The sequence below is a fragment of the Carcharodon carcharias genome, chromosome 17, assembly GCF_017639515.1.
Source record: "Carcharodon carcharias isolate sCarCar2 chromosome 17, sCarCar2.pri, whole genome shotgun sequence".
NCBI classification, from domain to species: domain Eukaryota; kingdom Metazoa; phylum Chordata; class Chondrichthyes; order Lamniformes; family Lamnidae; genus Carcharodon; species Carcharodon carcharias.
The window spans coordinates 73,740,533-73,764,842 of record NC_054483.1 but is presented as its reverse complement, the minus strand read 5'-3'; the positions used below and the strand labels follow the sequence as shown (position 1 = coordinate 73,764,842).

The 24,310-nt window shown below is 35.8% G+C and overlaps 1 protein-coding gene across 9 annotated transcripts in view; it reads left to right on the top strand.

The window, feature by feature from the left end:
* The window catches only part of vti1a (vesicle transport through interaction with t-SNAREs 1A), a 364,307-nt gene that overhangs the window by 93,932 nt on the left and 246,065 nt on the right, over window positions 1-24,310 (top strand). For 5 of the 9 annotated variants that reach the window (XR_005945652.1, XM_041209661.1, XM_041209658.1 and 2 more), the window contains exons 4-6: window positions 9,890-9,973; window positions 11,993-12,013; window positions 14,678-14,762. Coding sequence is in view for 7 of the 9 variants with exons in the window: in XM_041209661.1 (XP_041065595.1) it covers window positions 9,890-9,973; window positions 11,993-12,013; window positions 14,678-14,762 (190 nt within the window). In the remaining 2 variants the exon portion in view is untranslated. The remainder of the gene's footprint in view (window positions 1-9,889; window positions 9,974-11,992; window positions 12,014-14,677; window positions 14,763-24,310) is intronic. The other 4 variants (XR_005945653.1, XM_041209662.1, XM_041209659.1 and 1 more) reach the window with 1 other exon arrangement.

Sequence of the window (24,310 nt, the reverse complement as noted above, 5' to 3'; positions counted from 1 at the left end):
TTCTCTCTACACAGATGCTGCCAGACCTGGTGAGTTTTTCCAGCATTTTCTGTTTTATTTCAGATTTCCAGCATCTGCAGTATTTGGCTTTTTTATATTTAGGATGCTTCATGAAATAGGGAATGTAAATATTCAAGAAAGGAAAACAGCTGGAAGCAGTGAATTTCTAAATTACATGGTATGGCAATAATGTGCAATCTGTTATATTTCTTTATGTAGCACTTGCAACCTAAGAAGCAAGTGTAGTTTGAATCAAGTAGTTCTGCCTGCTCCAAGCTCTGTAACTCCCCCCTACCACTCCACAACCCCTCTGCCTCTTTAACTCTTTTTCTTCTTTTAAAACAATCATTAAAACCTACTTCTTTAATGAAGCTTTTGGCCGTCAGCCCCAATATCTCCTTACATGATTTGGTTTTATTTAAAATGCTCGAATGAAGCACCTTAGGAGATTTTATTACATTAAAGATACTATATAAATACAGTTCTTGTTTTTAACTAAATAGATCTGCTGCCAGCTAATTAAAAGAAAATTTCGGGGGCAATTGGGCACCCAATCAACAGTGCTTGGACATGGTGTAGAATTTTGAAGTTCTTAACGTACCTTGGCTTTTTTTGACCAGATACATTAAGATTGCTTTTTGTTTTAACTTACCAGGTTATTGTGTATTACTACATTTACTGTATCACTGGCTCTCCCTGGCATGTGATATTTAGATTTTTTTTTAACAATAGGGTTTTTATTTCCTCTATCACTGTTGCTTAACTTAAAAATGCCTTCCTAGGGTAAATTAATGCACTCTAATATAACAATGTTTTGTGTATGTGCTGTGGTATAGTTGCTTTTCATTTGAACACCAAATTATATCTGTTTTTTGTCTAGCCTTACGTTTGCATTAATTTAACATGCAGTAGAACAGGACTTCCTTGAGGGCTGGACTTTAATTGTCATACTTTTCACTTCTTTGGGATTTTGTATTGAGTGAAGAACATGTGCTATGCCACATTATTGCCATATTGGTAGATAATAACAACTGACAGCTAAGGCATAGAACAGTGGAACACTTGGTTTGACTGACTACTCTAAGTATAGAACTCATAAACTATTAATAAAATGTGTTATGAATCTCGAAGCTACACTGTAGTGAACCTATGACATTACTTGCTCTGCCAGTTGAATACTTGCCATGATATGTGTGTGTATATAGGAGAGAAGAATAATATTTTATTGATACGTTTGCTCATCTGATGATCTGTTTCACCAATAGTACAAAATAATCATACTGTGCCTAATTTGGCATTGTCTTTTCTTTATAAATATCTTGGTAAGAAAGGGAGGAAAATCCAGAAGTAAGAGCAGTATGATACTTATGCATACAGTGGAGTGTTTAAGCCACCCATTGTGATTTAATGAATTATTAAATAATTGACTGTGATATGGCTACCGTACAAATGGTTTCAGTTTCTTATACTGCAGACCAACTTTATTTGGCCCATTTTTAACTTCTGTACTCGGATTCAGACTACCAGTAAGATAATATTTCAGCCCAATGGGCATTTTATACTAGATACAGAATTTTTTTCTGTTTGAATGGTATGATGTGCTGTAGCATTGCTGTAACAATCATTTTATCAAATATAATTTTCTATAAATCATTGATACTTAAAGTCACGGTACCTTTCTGTAAATGGGCTGCAGTTTTGCTCCTTGTAGTCAAAATTAAGACATCCAGGAAATCACCAGATGATTTGGAGGCAAGCCCATTATTTGTATTGGAAAAGATCGTCACTAGATGATTTAAATAATACGAGCTATAAATGAGTTAGGGTTCAAAATAGCTTTACATTTTATTATTGCTTACAATAGTTCTACAAATTATGTTGCATTATTGGAATACAGCATTTGTGAAATTCAAACACACACTACTGGGGTGAATTCTACACAGCCTATGCTAGATTCAACTGTTTTGCAATATTCTGCAATGTACAGAACAAATTCCTTGATGTCTTTACTCAGCTGTATCTTACAGTGCTCAAAAATACTGCCCTTTAGTTGGCTTTTAGTTTTGTAGTAATAAGAGCTAGTCAAAGGTAAATCAGCAAAATTGCTAACCATAATTGAGTTGTACTCATGCAATTTTAGAGCTCATTGATCACCGATTCATCATTATCAGAATTCTTATTTTTATATCTTATTAGTATTCTCTTAATAAAAACAGGCTTAAATAGAAGCCATGGTTAGAAACTGAAAACAGTAAAATAAAATAAAGTGGTTAATAGGGCTAAATTGGAATTTTTATCAACTTTATTTCAGTAATTTTATTTGGGTTAGCACTATTTAGATCTGACTTTGGAAGTTTGGGGCCTCTACTTCTATAATTGGGTTAAGCACATAGATTAAAACCCTAGTCACTTTGGAATATTTTTTCCCTTGTATCCAATCCACAAAGCATGCTAACACATGCCTTATCATTTTGTCCATTCTTTTTCTTATATACTTTTTAATGCCCCAATGAAGGACGTGGAGGGAATCAATGTAGAATGATTCATCCATTGCGCTGCGGGATGTCTGGAGCACAGGTGATATCACAAGGAAGTTAGTAAATGTAAAATGGAATCACCAGGAATGGATTCATCTCCTTATAAAGAGGACCTTCAAGCCTGCTCCGCCATTTAATAAGATTTGATTGTGGCTTTAACTCCACTTTCCTGCCTGTCCCCCATAACCCTTGAATCCCTTGTCGATCAAAAATCTAACTCGGCCTTGAATATAATCAATGACTCAGTCTCCACTCCTCACTGCAGAACAGAATTCTAAACACGAGCCACGCTCTGAGAGAAGAGATTCCTCTTCAACTCTGTGTTATATGGGAGATTCCTTATTTTTAAACTATGCCCCCCTATTTCTGGATTCTCCCATGAACAGAAACATCCTCCCAACACCTACTCTGTCAAGTGCCTCAGAATCTTATATATTTCGATAAGATCATCTCTCATTCTTCTATGCTCCAATGATATGGGCCCAACCTGATCAACCTTTCCTCATAAGGCAAAACCATCATTCCAGGAATCAGCCTAATAAACCTTCTCTGAACTGTTTCCAATGCAAGCATATACCTCCTTAAATAAGGTGACCAAAACTGTACATGGTACTCTAAGTGTGGTCTCAGCAATGCCCTGTACAGTTGTAGCAAGACTTCCCTCCTTTAAACTCCATCTCCTTGCAAAATGGGCCAACATTACATTTTCCTTCCTAATTACTTGCTGTAACTGCATGCTAACTTATTGTGATTCATGTACAAGGACACCCAGATTCCTCTGTACTGCAACATTCTGTAGCCTCTCACCATTTAAATAATATTCTGCTCTTTTCTATAAAGTGGACAACCTCACATGTTCCCACATTATACTCCATCTGCCAGATTTTTGCCCACTCAAACAACCCTTTGCAGACACTTTGTATCCTCTTCGCAACTTTCTTTCCTACCTATCTTCCGTATTGTTGGCAAATTAAGTTACAATACAGTCAGTCCAGTCAGTCTCTTCATCCAAATCATTAATATAGATCATAAATAATTGAGACCCAAGCACTGATGCACAGCACTCTACAAGTTAGTTTGCCAACTTGAAAATGACCCATTTATCCTGAGTGTCTGCTGCTTGTTAGTTAGCCTATCCTCCACCCTTTTCCAATTGCAGCAAGACCTGGATAATATCCAGGCTTGGGCTGACAAGTGGAAAGTAATGTTTGCGCCTTCAACAAGAGAGAATCTAACCATTGCCCCTTGACTTCAATGGCATTACCATTGCTGAATCCCCCTCTATCAACATCCTGGTGGTTTCTATTGACCAGAAACTGAACTTGAAAAGCCATATAAATACTGTGGCTACAAGAGCAGGTCAGAGGCTAGGAATCCTGCAGTGAGTAACTCACCTCCTGACTCCCTAAAGCCTGTCCACCATCTACATTGCACAAGTCAGGAATGTGATGGAATACTCTCCACTGCCTGGATCAGTGCAGCTCCAACAACACTCAAGAAGCGTGACAACCTGCTTGATTAGCACTCCATCCACAAACATTAACTCCCTCCACCACCAAAGCATAGTGGCAGCAATGCGTACCATCTACAAGTTGCACTGCAGAAACTCACCAAGGCTTCTTAGGCAAGACCTCCCAAGACTTCAACACATACTGGAGGGTTCCAGGGAGCAGGGGAATTGTCCATCGGGAGTTTAAACTGCCTAGGAAATTCAATGTCCTAATCCATGACTGCTGCCATATAGAAGGACAAGGGCAGCAGGTAGATGGGAACACCACCATCTGGAAGTTCCCCTCCAAGCCACTCATCATCCTGACTTGGAAATATATCACTGTTCACTAGATCAAAATCCTGAAACTCCCTCCCTAACAGGTAGTGTACCTACATCATATGGACTGCAGCGGTTCAAGCAGGCAGGCACCACCACCTTCTCAAGGGCAGTTATGGATGGGCAATAAATGCTGGCCTAGCCAGCAAAGCCCGTATCCCGTAAGTGAATAAAAAAAGCATCCATGCTAATAAATTTCACCCCCCACCACCCCCAACACCATAAGCTCTTATCTCGTGTAGTAAATGTTTTGTCCAAAACTACTTCACCCTTTCTCTCTAGCTAAATGACCTATTGATCATTGCCTAAACTGCTGCATTTTACATATCAAGTTGTATTGCCTGACTTTTGAAATCCCTCTCATCTGTATAAACTATTACGTTAAACTTTCAAGGCATGTATATGAGAGATAATGACACAAATCTTCCAGCCTCCAGATTGTCGGAGACTGGACCTACGACTAAAGATGTTCATCAGGACTCTGAAGCCCTGACATGTGGACCTATGTTGGAATTTCCGATGGACAATTCCCCTGCTCAGAGATCCTCTGCAAATGTGTTGGACTCTGAAAACTTGGCAGGTTCCATGGTACTTATTCAGGAAATGTTAGATTAAAGTTTGGGTAAATGCACAACTGACCCACCCCCAACCCAACCACCCAAACCTGACCTGACTACCCGCCGACTCCCCTCCCACCCCAACCAGGCCTGACTACCCCCTCGACCCGACTAATCTCCCCCCCCACCATCAAGCATATTAACACCCCACCCCCCGCCACTCCCCACCAAGTTGACTAACCCCTTCTGACCAGACCTGACTGTCCACCAGACAATATGTATATCCCACTCGCCACTCTACCCACCTACGCAGCTGCCTTACCTGCTTACCCATCTTCCCAACTTGCCTGCCTCAGCCATTCACTCACTCACCCCAACAATCATTAAAAGGCTGGTCCTTTCAAGACTTACCAGAACATGGTAGCTAGTGATGCAAAAGGTATGTCCTCTCTTCCCCTGACTCTGCTCTACTGTGACAGAGTTCCGCAGGTGATGCTATGCCCACATTTCTTTGACGGCATCAAGTCAGGTGAATCTTCATGCACAGCAGCTATGCGTTGCCACTACTCAGAAGATTCAGGCCAAAAAAACTACATAGTTGAATTCTTATGTATTTATTTCAATACAGTCAAGCTGTTTACATGAAATCATGGGCAAGAATTTGCTTTATTTTTGAATACTAGACTCAGAATTATCTCTGGCTCGGGGCTCGAGTTATTTTGATATGTTTAAAAGCTACCTGCTTGCATTAAACAGAGCACCTCATCTCAATGGCTTGGTGCATTGGGGTTTCAGACAATTGATTTGGCAGCCCAATATGTTTGCAAATTGTTCAATAATCTCTAATGATTTTGGGCTCAATCTCTGAATTCTGCATGGACACTGAAGCAGTGACTAAATGGTGCTTTGTCCAGCTGACCTTTGACCTGCAAATAAAATCTGAGAATCAATGCTTGAGCCAAGGGCTTCAAGGTGAAGATGATTGCCTCAAGTTGCAATTGATGTAGAGCAGCTTATCTGTGGGTGTGAAATAATTAGTATATTGTTTGTACTCACCTAATGCTTGTCCATTTGGGATTAAATGGAATAAAAGGCTTTCCCTGTGCCCAGGAAGATGATTGGCATGTTGGTGTTCTACAGATGTGTTTTTACTTGCTTTTGTTTAATGTCGGGCTTTGCAATGTTGCTTGGTGATTTGGATTTTTTGGATGATGTAACATGCTGCAATATTGTGTCTTGGTATGTAAAATAAATTGTATTAAACCCATGTCTCAATTTTTAGTTTCTGTTGAAATAAACTAATATCTTTAACTGAATTTGGAGCAAAGAATCAAGCTATCAGTATGGTAAAAATCACCATTTGGTTTTGTGCTGAGGATGCCGCAGGTTTGATCACTGCTTTGTGCTGATTTAGCAGATATGAGCTGTGGCAGTGATAGTGGTAGTACAATGCGAATTCAGTGCCCTTAGACCAGGAAGGGGAAGTCCCAGCCGGAGTCCATGCACCCAACAGCTATCAGTGGCCTTTACTAGTAAAATGTGCATGTTGTTGTCAGGTGAGGATATAATTAGGCTCAGTTGCTATGTAATCCACAGTTGAATACCCTGCTCATGCTGTATAGGTTTACAGTGGAAGACTGGCTATTTGAGGGAGGAAGTGCAGTCTGTCAGTACCTTGAAGGACAATGCCTTGGGATGATTTTGTGCCTTCAGAAGAGGAAGAAAATTGTTGAGTGTGGAAGTAATTAGAAGTAGTGGAGTAATGAAACATTTGTTTTAAGTACAAGATTCTTTTTGAAGAATTTTATACTTCATGGTGGGACATTTCATTTATAATTGAAATGTCTAACCTGGCACAGATGCTGGTATTGTCTTCTTTCATAATACACAACTTACCTTTTGGGGTGCTATAAAAATATTTTATAAATGTTTAATGTATACAGCTTTTACTAAGATGAAAAAGAGGCTGGAGAAAGCACTTGAAATATTTGATAAAGGAAGTAACAAGAAAGAAACATGCCTTCTCGTGCCTTTCACTATCAGGATTTCCCAAAGCATTTTAAAGCCAAAGAAAAAATTTTGAAGTGTGATCATGTAAGGAAGTGTAGGGAAATGCAGCACCCAATTTGTACACAGCAAGGTTCCATAAACCAGATAATTTGTTTCAGTGATCTTGTTATTTAGGGGAGGAATAAATACTGGTCATGCAATCTTTTACATCCACATGAGAGATTGGACAAGACCTTGGTTTAGTAGCTCATCCAAAAGACTCCCTCAATACTGCAGTAAAGTGTTAGCCGAGATTATGTGCTCAAATCTCTGGAGTGAGGCTTGAACCCACAACCTTCTGAATCAGAGGCAAGAGTGCTGTCACTGAGCCAATGCTGACAGCTGATGAGGAGAAAGATAGTTCTTATAACATTAATTTTTTATGGTATAATATTCTTAACATTTCCACAGTTTAGTGAATTACTGATTCATGCTGCATCATTTGTAGATAATGTAAATCACATTTTATTTTTGTTCTCAAACTTAGGATTGTTTAAAATAAGCAATGGGCTACTTATGAATTGTCTTTGGAAATTTCAGGTTTTTTTTAAATTCATTCATGGGATACAGGCATCAAGAGCAAGATTTATTGTCCCACCTTAAATTTCTGCACTCTATTACATTTGCAATAGTTTTGAAGAATTCTAGAGATGTAATTCAACAAGTAAGAATCATATACCCAACAATGGGCACGGTCTCTAAATAAACTGAATTGTTGCACACAGCTATTCAGGTTTGTAGCTTTGCCATTAATTGCAAATGGCTTAAAATAGTGTGGCTGCTGGTATTAGCCTCAAATTTGTTGGCATTTTGATCAGCCGCTGTTTTTTTTTCATTTGTTTTCATACATACATTGTGGTTAATGTTATATCTTAAATGAGTAGTGTCTAGCCGATGACTTAACATCTAGTGATAAATGGTTTCAATTTTTATTTGCATTTCATCCCACAAATGCCAGCTTGGCCAGGTTGGCACTACAAACTCTGAGCTATAATCTTCTCCATAATTAGCCACCGTTGGCTGTGCGTTAGCCTACCTCACTTTTTAAAATGCCCTGAACTAAATCTGAAGATTTAATATTTTTGGAAAGAAGGTTAATGAAAAGAAAACAAAAAAGTGGCTGCTGAATTAGAGGAAAGAAATGAAGCATGGCTGTGTTTCAAATCATTCACATCATGTCTTTTGCAAGGCTCTCCTCTGCCAGGCCTCAGCTCTCATCACAAGCTGCTACTGTCCTTTTGATTCTAATCATGCACAACACTTCCTTCCCTGCTCTTCTCATGTAATAATAAGGCACATATTAAAATGCGCTTCACTATTTATAGTTGCTTTTAAGAAAAGCAGTTTAAAAATAAATATTTTTTCATCTTTTGTTGGTAGTTTATATAATGGAAGGGCTTGGACCATCCAGTTAAGTACAGTTGTGTGGAAGACTTTCATAACTTCTGAGTTTTCAGGTTTTGCTTGGGGAAATCTGTAATAATTTTGAAGCTGGCTTGGAGTGTTTAATTTTGTTTCGTTCTGTAGCCTGTCCATGCTTTATCACCTCATCAATTCTGTTGATCCCTCATTGTCCTTGTAATCCTTCACTGTTGCTGGTTCAAAATCCTGGAACTCCCTCCCTACATGCACTGTACCTACACCACATAGACTGCAGCAGTTCAAGAAGGCAGCTCACCACTACTTCCTCGAGCAATTAGGGATGGGCAATAATATTGCTGGCCTAGCCAGTGATGCCCACATTCCATGAATGAATTAAGATCAGATTATGAAGCATCAGGAATAGTAGAGGTCTATGCTTAAATGAAAGCTTACTTTTTCTGTTTAAAGTGTTAAAAATATTTTTCTGCATTATATCCAATTTTATTAAGGAATAAGAAATAATTGTGATGTCTTGGTTACAATTTTATATATTGGATTATATCGTTTATCTTTAGCCATTTTATTCCACTGAACTTGTGCTTCCAGCAGCATAAATTGATTTGTGTTTTGTGTTGGAAACCTTTTAATGTTTAATAACTACATATATCTTCATAGTTTTCTTACTCAAATATTAGACTTTATTGTGATCTGTTAACCCATTTAATACAGGAAATTTTCTGGACCACAATATATTTTTTGCTTTAATGCATCTGCCTTTTGATCATTTTCCTGTTTTGATTTTCCATAGGAGGAAAAGCAGAGCAAGTAATTAAAAGCAGATGGATTAATTATGTTTAACTGTTTTGTGTTAATTCTTCAAAATTTGTGCATTTTAACTATTATTCTGAGTGACTAACATGCTAGGATAGCTAGCAATTCATTTTAAATTTTGTTGCGTCTTTGGCCACACTGAAATTATTTTTTAACCGTGCTTCAAACGTAGTTTTGTTGAAGAAAGTTTTTTAAAGTTTGCAACAAATAAGTCCCTTTACGTTTGCTGTTTAAAAAGGTGACAGCTTGAATAACTTCTATTATTTGCAAAAAGACATCCATTCTTTACAGTCCACTTTGAAAAGTAAATTCTAGAAATCCTGAATAGTTTTCAAGAAGAATAAATTGCTTTCTCTCAAAATAAGTCATCTGTGTGAACTGATTTTAAGAAGTTGAGCAGATAAGCCTTTAATGTTTTTATCTCCCTCCTCTCACCCCCTTTCTTTCCATAAAAAAAAGTTGTATGGGAGGAAATCAAAAGAAATTAACCAACTTTTTCAAGTGATTTTGGGTTGAATCCTAAATTCTGGGTAAGTGGTTTGTCTCTTTACTCACCAATCCATCTACACAGGACCATTTTCCTGTAAGTGGTAAGCTGCTAAAGTGGATCGGTTTTGTGTTGATGGTCCATTAGGGGGCTCTGCTGTTATAGGAAGACTATGTTTATAGTAATTCGTAAGCCTACTTTCTAACACAAATTTTGCTCTTTTTCCTTTCGTTTCCAGAAAAGGTCACGGATCGCCTACAGTGATGAGGTAAACCTTCGAAATGAGCTCCTAGGGGATGATGGGAATACCTCCGAGAACCAGGTAGGGCCACTAATCAGCATACCCTTGTGGGTGGCTTGAGGGTGATGAAGGTCAGCGAATAGTACATCTTCTCAAGCTGCTCACTAACAGCATTAACATCAACTCAAGTGGAAATACGTTGTTTAATGTAAAGCTAAGCAACAACAAACCTCCAATTTTAAACCGTTTAAGTTTTAATCACAGTACAGAGAAGACGTGTAGACCTTCCAAATGTTATCTGACAGGCACTTTTTTATTTCACGAACAACTTATAGCTTAGAACAAAATCTGCAAGATGTCAAACTTTGCTTATAAGTTTATTTATTTTATTAATGCAAGTAATATGGCAGGAACCTGTGAAGTAGTGAGCTCTAGCGATAATGCTATGGGGGCTTACTGTGCAAGAAATACACCATACTGCAGTTTTAGCGCAGGGGTTGATGCCGGTCAATTTAATTCCCGAAGATCTAAAGGAGGTCAGTATCATCTCATATAGCCTTGGCAGAGCAGATCATTATGAGCAACAAATCTGTTAGTTGCATGGCATGGATTTATAACGAAATGAATGGTGAACCTTTATAAGTTCTGAAAATTGTGTGTTCACCTAGCGATAATGTGTAAAGGACATTTAATAGAGTTCAGCATTTATTCGTTATCTGTATGCGGGCAGAGAAGGAATTGGCGTTATCGCTTTTCATAATTCTGTAGTTTTGTGCATCACGTGGTCTTCACATACTGCGGCGCAGTTTCGATTTCAGTCACAGCAGCAGTCTGGCCACTAGAGATTCTGCCGGTTCAAACCAGCGCGTACCAGATTTTTCAGGTTACAAAGAACAGATTACCACTCGTATCGAATACCATATTGAAAATCTTTGTTTGAAAATCCTGTGATTATCATAACTGAAATGGCAGTACCCCATTCTTAATGATGATAATGAAGGAAATGCAAAATGTAATCGTAAAATTTCAGACTGTGTAGCGCTTCCAGTATACCGTGGTCTTGTCTGGTTTAATACTTTTTTTGTTAATATGAATTAATACGTACCTCAACATGGCACAAAACAAAACCTGAAGTCCGTCGAAACACCATCTTCAAATCCATGGAGAAGCTTTAAAATCAGTCAGGCAGCACAAACAAGATAGAGCGCATTTTGTTTGGATTCTATTATAAAACAGCTGCGCCATGCTTCGTAGTACTTATGGTTATGACCAGAGATGTGGTCGTCTCTTCTGCTTAGTTTTGCACTCTGGCCCATTGAGCATTCTGGTCATTTTGAGGTGGTGACTTAAAAAAGACTTTGGTTGTCTTGCAAATCGCAAGACATTTTGTCAATCATACCATCGAATAGTATTTGCTTTGTTTTATGTTGTGAATAACTTGGTAAACTACCTTGTAGAAATACTAAAATATCTCAAGATAAAGTACTTTTCTTTCTTGTTCCCTTTGTCTCTTTTACTTATTGTATTCTCCTCTGCCCCCTTGGAATTTTGCGCTGTGCTTGAGAATTTTAAAAGTAACCTTTTTACCTCATGGATTCAAAGAATTAAAACGCATTCCTCTTCGCAATTTGGTACAGTTAGCTCCATTCTATATGTGCATGTTTGTTTTCACTCTAGCTGCTGTTAAGAATTTTGTCTTTAATTACAGCTGTTAAATAGATGATTACTATGGGTTCTGCGCATCAGTACCTTGAAATAATGCTCCACATTCTCTTTACCTCTTTAAAATCATCGCTATGAAGCCCCTCTTTCTCTCTTTGAAGATTGCGGCAAACATATCTCTCACGTACTAAACAAGAGAGAAATGATTGTAACCGTCTGTGTTGACAAAGGAAGAACTAATCTTTGTTCTTTCAAAATGTGATTTTGAAAATTCTCTTTGCGTGAGGCTTTTTAGGTTCTTTAAAGAAGCTCTTCTATGATTTCTTAATACTAAGTATGTAAACAGATAAATTGTCATAGTTAATGTTATACCCAACTGTATGACAGATGTTTCATCCCTGCCATTTCTTTCCTTTTCATCTTTCTGTGCGTTCACAGTTGATAAAATTGCGTGAAGAGGTGAGTGTATCCTTGTTTGTTGTTAGGTATCTGTGTTTGGAAAATATTGGTGTTTTCTGTCAACTATTAATTTTTTTGAGAACCATGTTGCAAACCATACAGAGTTTCTTTACATTTTGTTTTTATATTATGTAGGGCAATCAGTATAATTTATCCAAAACAAGTATACTCACTATTTGAAGAGCTAGATTAATTAGTATAGATTGTTATTGCAATGTGTCTGACCTTCACATCAGGTCCTATCTGCGTTGATCTGAACACATTGTTCTAATGATTTCGAAAAAAATTTCAAGGGAAGCTTTGAAGTGGCTTTAGCTGCTGCGATCTGCTGGCCACATCTCACAGATATGTCACCTCTGCCAGGAGGGAATAGGAAAATCACGTTTCGAATGGTAATGATAACATTCTAATCACTTCTCCTTTGAAGATTGAAGCAAGATACACTGTCAGTATCCCAGACTGTCAGTGCTCAAGGCACCAAGGCATCTTGGTCTAGGTGTATTAGCTTAAGTGAGCATGTCAATACAGCTGCATCAGGGAGATCCATAGGGGCTCATTAGAGCAAGGCAACTCACTTCTATGGACATGATTCAGATTGTTCATATGGCACCATTTTTATTAGAAAGTATTTCTCCAATTTTAAGTGACATCTGTCAGCGAAGAAAGTTCTTGGAGAAGCTTTCTGACTGTCAAACTCAAAAATGGTCTTGAAATGTGGTAGCCCCTCTTGTTTTTTCCATGTGATTAGTTTGTATGCCTTTTGACAGCATGAATAGAACTTGTAACAAACCAGGGTCTAGCCTTTTTTTCCCGTGAAAGAAAGTAGGATTAAAATTCTCCAAAGAAAAGAGTTGATGGGCGTAAAGTGGTAGGAAACAACATTGCAAGTGGGATCCTATCCTAAATGTGAAAATCTTTTTTCCTCCTTTTTCGTGTAGTAGGAATTCTTCTTTAAAAAACCTTTCTTTATAATTAATAAACTTTACACATTTAAGATTACTGCAAGGATAGAACTTTTTCCTTTCAATTGGAGTATGTGAAAAGAACAAAAAAGCTTTACTCTAATGCTTCAATAACCTTCTGTACTGATTCACTTAAATTCAAGATTTGGTTATTTAAATCTATGTATATTATGTCTAGTCATTTTAAAGGTGATGTAGTCACACTGCTATAATCTACAGATACAGATTTATTCTGAATAGCATTACCAAAATACATTTTTCTGAGCTTCATTTGACATTTTTCTGTTTTTCTTGTGGAAATAAGCTTCAATTCCAATATTCAAATTCTATCACGATGCACTAAAGTCAAGGGATATGTCCACTGATTAAAGGCTTCTTCATTTTTAGAATGGCCTTAAAAAGCCAGTAAATCTTAATGATGACAGTAACAATGACAATAAAATGTTACAGATATTTTGTATATAAGATATGATAATTGTGCTGTAGCTGTGCTTATCTAAAATTCTACTTATCTTATTATACAGCTATTTATTTCAACTTGTGTGGCACACTATTGGATCCTAATTATTCAATGGAGCATCAGTTTAAATAAGACTCCTGGCATTCACAAAGCACTCCATATTTTGCTGTAATGAGCATAAAATCCCAAGTGAAATTCTGTAGGAACCTATAATAAGACATGTTAGAAAAAAACAAGTAAAAACTATTAAAGATCAAAACTACTATCCGATTGTTCACAAGCTGTGATACATTTCTAATAATCAATAGTATGAAGCAAATCTAAGTCTTAAGCTAGTTTTTTCTTCACAGAAAATGTGCAATCAGCATTTTTAACAGTTTGTGTCTTATAAGTAAAAACTCATAGAGATGAACTTCTGTTTTCGAAACAAAAATTCATGAGCAATTATTGAAGCTGATTTGTGGGTGCCAAAATATACTATTTATTCAGTAACAGTGCATATTAGAATTTCAAATTGTTTTGAACCATATGCACATGCATGTACAATGATGGTTCACATGGAGTCTTGTTACATTTTCATATTGTTCTAGATTCATTGTAGTTAAATTAGTTTTTATGATGGTATTTCAAGTGGTTATTTATATAAATTCTAAAAGAATCCTAGTTCATTTAGACCAGTATAAGGAAATTGCTTATTTCGGACTAGTAACAAAGAATTAACATTTAATTGGGACTATTTTGCCTTCACTGGTTTATTCTATCACAACTTCCAATAGTTTCACTGGGCACAAAGCTAGGTTGTTTTTACTTTTAATGTGTTTCAATGCTATCACAAATATTATTTCCAGAGCACTTTATGGAGGCATGGTATTGAGAATTTAGCCTTGATTAAATTCCAAAGTAAAGCAAAATGCTTTTGTACTGCAAATACTTTGTGCTATAACATGTACTTCATCTTCAGCTACTAAAAATAGAGTCATAGACTCAGCAAATAAGTACTTACTTGGCAACTATTAAAAATATCAGTAAGTCCTTGAAGACATTAAATTGTTTGAACTGTTTTAGAAAGTAGATTTTATTTCTCCTTTTGAGCTGAACTTAGCTCTTCATACAAATTATTGCACTTTCTGAATCCAAAATTTAGCTTGTTTTTTTTTCATATGCAGTTCCTTTATTATTAAATTAGATATAATTATGCCTAGTACTTAAGTGTGTGTATAATCATCTACAATTTTGTTTCAGAGAGCATGCCTGTTGGATAATACAGAGCGGTTGGAAAGGTCAACACGGAGACTGGAGGCTGGATACCAACTAACCGTTGAAACTGGTAAGGATTTTAAGAGTGAGCAAATTATCTGGCTTATGCACAGTTGTGTTCACGACACATGACATTTCTGGTGCACTTCAAAGAGAGGAAAAGACTACAGCTATAGATGTAGTTTACATATGGAAAGGTGATTGAATGTTTTATTTTGTGCTCCTCTCAAACTTGAAGGCATGATGTCTACTAAAACAATTCTTGAGGGTTCTATATTTGTATCTGAATATTATTCAGTTAGAATATAATTACTTACATAAACAAAGTACTTGTAGAAACAAGACGTTGTACTCTGTTCCTGCACAAATATATATTTGAAATATGTACTTTGTAAGGAATTACTACATTTATAATCTTGCACCTAATTCTTTTTGGAAAGAAGAAAACTTGAATTGACTTTTAAAGTGTGTGTACATGTATAATAATAATAATCAATCAAAAAACTGGTTAACACAAAAATAAATCACTCAGTGGACGGCAATTTGAGGCTTTTCGCATTTAATATTCTGGCTTTAAAAGGTGACTTATTTTTGTATAGGCATTTACTACTCAGCATCCTGAATCCATGGTATTAAGGTTGAAATTCTCAGAAACAAAATGGTTTTATATTCATCTGTAATATTTTGTCTTTGAAAGGAAGCTAAGAAATGATGTAATTCAAGCTTGAGGTCAGCCAGAGCAGTCTTGTAGCACTCAAAATCAGACCTCCGCAGAAAAAGAGGTTCAGATGTGAAGTCTTAAGGGGAGATAGGCAAAAGGAATAGGACCTAACAGATGATACTAAGAGTGGTAAGAAAAGGAGACAGACAAGAGACAGCGCAAATGGTATGAGCACAGGTGGGCAGAATAAGCGAATGGTGATGAAAGCTGAGGGTGGGAGAATCTTGTATCCAGAGGAAGGCAGAGGCAAAAGAAGCATTCAATATGGTGTACTGAAAGACAGCTTAACTATGAGCAGAGAAACAGAATGTCGCTGTTTGTAGATGTCAGAATGGGTAATAGGCAGACTGACTGCAGACAAAAACAGAAAAATGCATGGAGCTTTTGGAGGCCATTCCAAATAATGGCAAGCTACAGGTGTTGAACAAGAGAATGTCTGTTGCCAGTACAGTTAAAATTAATTAAAAACAGGCAGGATGATTTTGCATATGCTGGATTAAACTAAACAAGAGTGGTATAGAAGCAGAGTGATCTATCAATAACTAGGTGTTTTTTAAATATACAACTCCATAGTGTTTGAAATGCCAGCTATTCTTTTCTTCCTGTTTTGAGGGTACAGCATATTTTATACCTAAGTAACTGAGATATACAGACCAGAAAGATTCCACATTTAATTTGGTAGAGTAGCAGGTTGGCACAAATCATCAAGGCTGACATTCGATTAATGGCTGTTTGGGCATTCAACAAACTATTGGGTGATGTGTGTGGAGGTGCTACCCAGCAAACAGTTGGCATCTGTAAGAGATGAGGGCAAAACTTTGGCAAGGAAAAAAGTGATCTAACACCAGCAACTTTTCTTCACAAAGAAAACACACTGATAATTTTTAATTTATCAAACTCATTATTAAGCAAAAATAGCTCTTTTAAATATTTTATTTGGAGAATAAGTAATTTCTGTTCAATAAAAAGGCTATTTTTACAGTTTGATTTATATAAGCTTTCAACACCTCCCAAGCATAAAAACACAAGTTTTTATTTTGTCATCTTGGAGCTTTTCTTTTGGAATTTTCTTCCTGAATCTTGCATATTCGGTTGCTGTTGCCAGCAGTTATCTCTATGTTCACTGCATGTTCTGCGTGGCTGTGTTATGTGACTAAACGACAGTGTTCTGTAAGCATTCATTATACCAGACCTAGGATAATAAGGGGTTAGTTATACTGAGAAATCATTACCCTGTTTTGGAGAGATGTGAGACTTCTGTATATAGGCTAATAGATGGCTGATGGCCTGATAAAATACAGCGATTGAATCTAGGGGTTCTGATCATCTCAGAATCCTGAGATTCAATTACAGCCATGTATTTCTCCACTAACCTCTTCATTCTTGGTAAAATAAATACAATTTCTATCTATTTCAGGCTGTGTGCAGCATCCATTGCTTAAGCAAGTATAAGTTGCATGCTAGTTGATGACTGCTATTTTTTGTCAGTATTTTTCTTCAGTCATTGAGGTTTGAAGTTTCACAAATGCCATAGGTGATTGCATAAGAAAACAGCTTGAAGGTATGCAGCATGATAGACTGATGCAGTTGGACCATTTTTTATGGTTAGAAATTAGATAGCATATGCTATAGAGAATGAGAAATTGTTTCATCATTGAGCAAAGGTTAGTTTCCCACAGGGATCTGACTACAATGAGAGGGCAGGTTCTCCAGGGTAACTAGTGTCTTGTGCAAAAGAGGCCTGAGTGTGGCATTTGCCCACTTATTTATTTCGGAAATGGTCCATGGCAGAGAAGCTGGAAAAAAGAATATGGCAGAATAACTAGAGCAAAATTGTAATACTGTGTTAATCAGAATAGTAGTCTTTCTTAAGAATTAAACACTACAATGTCTAGTCTAATGACATTTGAATATTTGTAAAATTTGGATAACAGTTTAAAAAATACAATTCTGTTACATCACAAACCACAACATCTTGGTTACATCTCTTTGTTTGATATTTGGTGTGTCATTTTGATTTTTCACAGGTGAGAAATATTGATCCCTTAAGAATGTGAAATGATTGCTTTTATCTGTACAACAAATATAGTTGAACTGTACGACGGAGTTAATTTACAAGTCGTCCATATTTTGAGCGCTAAATTTTTAAGTAAATTGAGGTCACTGTCGTAAGTAAAATAAATTTAGTTGTACAACAAATTTAGCTTATTCATTCTTTATGGGGGTTTTTTGAAGAAGCTGAATTTTCTTTTTTAAATATAAAAACAAGAATCCTGTATAAATGTAAAAAGCGACCTTTCTCTGCCGCCTCTATCAGGATCTGTTCCAGTTGTGTAATGTATCAGAACATCATGCAATAGTTAATATTTCTACACATATAATATGGTATATTATTTATTACTAGTGCCATTGCAGGTGACTGAAAATAGTGTTCATGGAATTAATGTTCGTATTTAAGGCTGAACAATTAAATGCGGCATTATGTGAAATATTTTAGGGACACTTAACATTAAAAGGTCATGATCTGAGTAGGAAAAACATTTTATTGCAGGAAATAAAAATCTCTCAAAACAAACGGAATGGTTTTCACATTTAAGCCATTTCACTGCTGCTCGGCTCTTTCTGGAAGCATTCAGCAGTAAATGGCTTCTGGTGCTATTAGGCTGGCCCTAGAGGCTTTCGCTTCTGGAAGTTCATTGAGGCTGGGTACAAGACCAACTCTGCAGGCCATCAGCTTTATTAATGTGCAGATAAGCTGATTAGGCTATGTCAATCAAAGGTGCCAATAACTCAATTGAGAGGCTTTTTTTCTCCTGAAGCATTGAAGTTGCCAACAAAGTGATAGATGTATGGTACACAGAGCTCAAGTTGTCAGCAAGCGAGACACAAGATCCTATGATGATGCACTGACTATATTAAAGAGTACATCAATTTGTTTAGCCTGTTTTGATTTTTTTCTGTGGTATTAGGTGGAAAAAAATCATGGTTACAGCTTCACTGGAAAGCAGAGGGTCTCGGAAAAAAAATAATCGGGTCTCTTTGAAGCCTATTGGAGACTTTGAGATCTTGCTGTGCCAGACGATGGGTATTCAAGTACTCCTGTAACCATCACACTCTGATCTCTCCCTAGCCTCTGGTAACTTCAGTATTGATGTTTCAGTCAACAGAAGCAAAACTGGAGAATCTGATCTGGTTGTTCTTCTAATAATTACCTTGGATAGACAAAAACCTAACATAAAAAATTAACACCCTTTATTATTTCTAATCTTGCATTGCTAACAATAACCTACAGTTAGAGTGTTGTGAGATTAACTTTGTGTTTGCTCTCTTTTAAATGCAATGCTTCCTGGGGCAACATACTTCTGCAAGAATTCAGAAAAGCAATGGTATTGTTTACTTGCTTAGAGTTCTTCAAAGTTACAAAAAATTTTAATTATTTTGTTGTGAATTTAGAACCCCATGCAGAAAACACCAAGTATGACAATGTACATTAAGATTTACTTTTTAAAGGGCACATCCAGTGGATTAGCTCACTGTACAATTTCTCCACAGAAGCTGGAGTATTTAAAGAAAGTCCTATGTCTGGTTAGTTACTGAAGCATCTTCAACTTTGAGCAAAATCTGTACTGATTGTTCCAGTCTTCTGTCTGGTATTTCTTTTTGTGTGACAAGTAACATTTCATCTTACTGTGTATGTGCAATATGGACAATGCAAAAAAAAACCTCATCATTATAAAAAAACTAAAAAAAATCTAAAATACAACATTTATAAAGTCTGGAATTTAGAAGCAGTGAAAGCATGGTAACGAACAAAGCAAATCAGTGATAAACTAATAGTACAATATTCCAAATATTTTTCTATTAATTAAATAGTTCGATGGAAGCGAAGAATTTTTTTATTTGCTTTTCTCATATCTTTACCTTTCTCCCTCCCTAAGGCTTTCTCCTGTTTATCTCACTACCCTGTCTGAAAAAAGTGAATGTAATAATAATTTTTTCCCTAATCGAGCCTTGTCAGGGAAGTGTCTTATCGTTAAAAGGAAAATGACACCGATGATATCGTAAACAGAGCTAGTGTCACAGCGTTCCAATCAGAGCAATTCAGGCTCGGTATCTAGTGCTGCCACAAACACCTAGCAGCGTTTTTCATCGAAACATCAAAAACGTAGCAGTCATTAAAATTGCACCCGCGTAGAATTGCAGGGATCAGCCGCACTAGCGCAAAATAGGATGTGGGAAACAGACTTCTAAATGTGCTAATTCCAGTACCACGTGCTTGTGGCTTATTTTAATCAGTAGAAACTCACACATTGTAATAAATCAGCATTATCTGTTTTGACACTAAAGGACACAGTTGGTTCAAGGATTTAGAGGGTCGCTGGCAACAGTATACGGTGTGATGGGCAAAGTATTTTTACGCTTGAACTACGGTAGCTAAGGCCCAAACCCCAATTTATACCCCAAACAAAGCACACAATCTGCACAATGACCAGCTCAACATGCAGTGATCTTCACCATGATATGGGCAGCAGAAGACTAAAAGAGCACAGGGCTTTAAGAGAATTCAATAGTTTGTGTTTGGTTTTCTTTGAAAAACCCCTCAAAAAGAAGAGGCTATTGGTAATTAGGAAAAACAGATGTCGCCAAGCCTTGTGACAGCTGAGCACCATTTCAAGCCAAGAAAGAAAATTATTTAAAAGTTCTTTTCTTTAAAAAAACCCAAATTTTATTTCTCAATGTTTCAATTTTTAACCTACAAATTTTTGAATACCTTTGCAGAGAAATCATTTATATTAATATGTTTGAAAAGATCATTAAATGGCTCAACATATGATATCTTCAAAATATTCTGCAATTTTAAAATAATGCAGTAGGTTTACAGGTTGAAAATTTGCACATTTACAAACCACAACATGAAAGAATGTATTGCTTTTTTGTCAGTGTACTGTCATTCCAAGTTTATGCCTTTAATTACCAAAGAATTGTAAAACATATTTGCATTGCAAGTAAACAATAAATGTAAATTTGACTTGAAGATTAATATTTTCTCCACATGCATACACTATACACTATATGCTCTTGCAATTTTGTTTTCCCCTTTTTAACTTGAGGATAGCAATCAATACATTAAAATTGTGGAAACATTTTAGCAAGGAGCTACAAAAAAAATTGCAAAAATCACTAGGTGAAGAATAAGTTGGCAAACAGCAGGTTATAGAATATGCTTATCTTAAATACTCAGATTATAGTAAATAAGGAATTTTTCTTTATTTCTTGCCAATGTGTACACTATGCACAATTGAAACCAATGAACTTGATGCATTTTTACTTGCATTCTAATACTACAAAATTACAAAAAAAATTAACCTTAAAAATGCTGGGTGCAAGTTTTGTATTAGTCCATGTCAGAAGGGTTAATTGAATTTTAAATGCAGTACCACCTTGACAAATATCAACATGCCTTGGCAATATATCTTATGCTGGATCTGCTTCATATTGTGTTTTTTTTAATAATGACTTAATTGGTGCCTGAAAACTTTCCCATGTACGGTTTGTCTGTGTGATTTGAACAATCATTACAAATTTGTTGAATGCCCACCCTAAAGCAAGCCTAAATTTGAAAGCATGCATCAGTATTATTCAGCTCAACATTATTTGGTCCAGCAAAATTTTACAAATAGATCCATTTCGATGGAATTTTTGCAGTTGTATTTTGCTTTATTGTCACAGAATGTTTTAGATTTTAATATATGTTCAAACTTAATACATTGCAATGTAGCATTTGTTGCGAAATAATCTGGGTCACTTAGTAATATTTATGTATTAGAACTCTGTTTACTATTGCCTCCCACAGGATTTCATTCCAGTTCCAATTTGACCATTGAGAGCTGGGTATTTGCAGATGTTGTGTACTTTTGCACATTGTGAATCCATATAGTAAATAAAAAGTAATGCTATTTATAACTAGTACATCTAATAGACAAGAGATAATCTAGAACTTTAGGGGATTAATTATTCCTAATGACTACACTTCAGAGAAAAATTCAATATTAAAGTTTTTTTTGATATCCTGAAAGTAAGCTGCATTACATAAAATGCAGTTTAGTTGCTGTATATTTTTTTTCTTTTAAAATGGTGGTGATAGATTATTTATTATCATGTGTTTTAATGGCTTTTTGTTTTATGAATTTTACAGAATGCTAAAAATAATTCTTTTTGCTTAGAACTGGTAGGAAAACAGCAGATGTGGTGACCATTGTGTGACACTCTTAAGTACAGTCTTAATTTTGTTTAATAAAGCCTTCTTATGGAAATGGGAGACAAAGGGGAGAAGTGGAACCCCTGAACATTTCCTTTATGGAACTTTGAAGAGCTAACAGATTTGTTAAGAAGTGAAGCTCTGATAAGGCATTGTCACCAAGAAAATTGTGCAAGTGGAGAATGTAGTTCAACTCAAAGTCCAATTGAAAAGTTGGTTGTTTGATTTATTTATTAGATGGATTAATAATCACACATTATGGAGATAAATTATAGAAATGACAAGTATTCAGAATATATAATAGATATTCATGTTGGATCAAATGTTCAGAAATGGATCGTTTCTGTTAGTTTGAATTTAAAATGACACAGATGGGAAAACACAGATAGGCTGCGCTCTTGAGCTGTTTGTAAGTTTCAGTCTCTTTAGCATTCTTTCTGCCTACTTGGCTAGTGCATAATCTAGCAAGGGTTATAATAATTCACTAGTAATCTAGGACAATGGCTTCAAATCTTAAACATAGAGAAAATCTGGAAAAGGCAATACGGGGTTACTATTTCAGTTTTAGTTTTTATTTTAAAAATACTGTATCTTTACCAACTGTATGTTAAATAATTCACATCAGTAAACATGGAAAAAGGATTTGAGTTAAAAAGTTTATCTTACATTAGTACAGAACTTATATTTCATTACATTCAATTGCCGAGTGAATATTATTAGTTAAGATTTTAAACCCCCTCAATGGTACTATAATGCAAAGTGTTTTTAATTGATTGTTGTTGAGGAATGATTTTGACTAAGATATGAATCTATCTGATTTTTTAAAAAATATTTTTTATGTTATAGTAAACACTTAAATTTTGCATCGACCCATCAAAAAGTGTGCAGTAAGATGATTGTCCCTTTACTTGACCATTCAAAATTTGCCTAGTTTTGGATAAAAGGCTTTGGTTTCTCAAAAAACTCAGTTTAAGCATTACTATGAATTGTGATTGCTTTTAAAATGGAAATCAAAAGTCTATTATCTCTGTTTCTATCAAAAGAATTAGATATGTAAGCTATCGATCATTTATCATCAATCGAAGCAGGACATTTAAAATAATGAAGTAAATTAATAATTGATTAAAATGAAACAATAGACAAAGCAAATATAATTGAAACGGTATGGCATCAAGCCTAGTTTCTTTTGCAAAACACAAGGCTTACCTTTTGAAAAACATTAAAATTATACTTTTGTTCTTGATATTTCCTGACTCCCCTCGCCCCCCCCCCTTTCCCCCCAAACCACCTCCAGCCCCCTAACCTTTACAACATGCTTAGTTTTGAGCAATATTTTATTGGGAGAGTGACCATAGAGTAATGTTGGCATAGAATAAGTGATTAGTGTGGCTGTCTGACATTCTTAACATTTAAAGTTTTATTGTAGCTTGTTTTTACACCCTTCAGTACTTTATAACATATAACTTCACTGGGTCAAATTTCAAAGGAATAACTGTGTCACGGAGGAGAAAGAACATTTTGAATGTGAATTTTTACACACAAATGCATGCGTGTGCGCACACCACTCTACAGTAATTGTTTAAGGAAAATATATTCTACATATTGTAGTCAGGAATGCTAGACAACAGTTAGGATATTTTTTTTCTTTGTAATATGACAGTGATATCTGATTTTGAAGTGAATGTAAATTAAAATACATTTAAAAGCCGAACATCAATTCACTTGAAATTTAAACTGGCATTGCACAGTTTTTTTTTCTGGTAAATGTCATTCTATGGAAGATGCAAATGACTAAAGCTCCTAAGCATTCCTTCACCTCATGTGCAATTTGTACTTGATTTGCCAATTTCTATTTAATATGTTTGAGTTTTATATGATTTCACCTGAAATTGTTTTGTTAAAATAATAAATTCTATTTAATGTTTTTAAACATTTCACTACATTTACTTAAGAAATTTGAAACAAAATAAGAATCTATTTGACTAGAACACAAACTATATAATATACTACAGTTCCATAAAATAAATTATATGAGCTATTTTATATTAGAAATAACTGCAACTGATGGTCCTGTTCCCATCCCTTGCTGTTGATATTAAGTGCTTCGTAATGTATGTTATTATCCTGCACTGTAAACCATTTTTATGGTAAATGTTATAGTAAATGCTCTTCAATCTTAACAAGCTACAAGTCAAAGCTTTCAGTTCACTATATTTAGTAACAATATAAATGGCTTACTGTTCATACATTGATTATGTGGACAGGAGAAAGGCATTATTAGGACCACAGAGGGCTTGAAAAGATTATTATAATTTGCCAGTTCTGTTAATGGCACCTGTTAGAGGTGTGACACAAACGACAGTGACAGGCTGTGTAATTCAATAATTACTATCTTTGTGTAGTGTCACTGGGTCATGTTATATATGCTTACAAAGAAACCAGTGTTAGAATAGTGCAGACTTTCTCTAGTTAACAGGAAATATGCTGTGGTCAATGCAGTTTTTCAAGAGGGAGAATTGAGCCCTGGGGAAAAACTTGGGTGGGTCAAAACAAATAGACAACCCAAAAGCCAGCGCCATCTTTTGCTTTTAGATTGGGATAAAATGTTATGAGAATACCAATTCTCAATATTAATTAT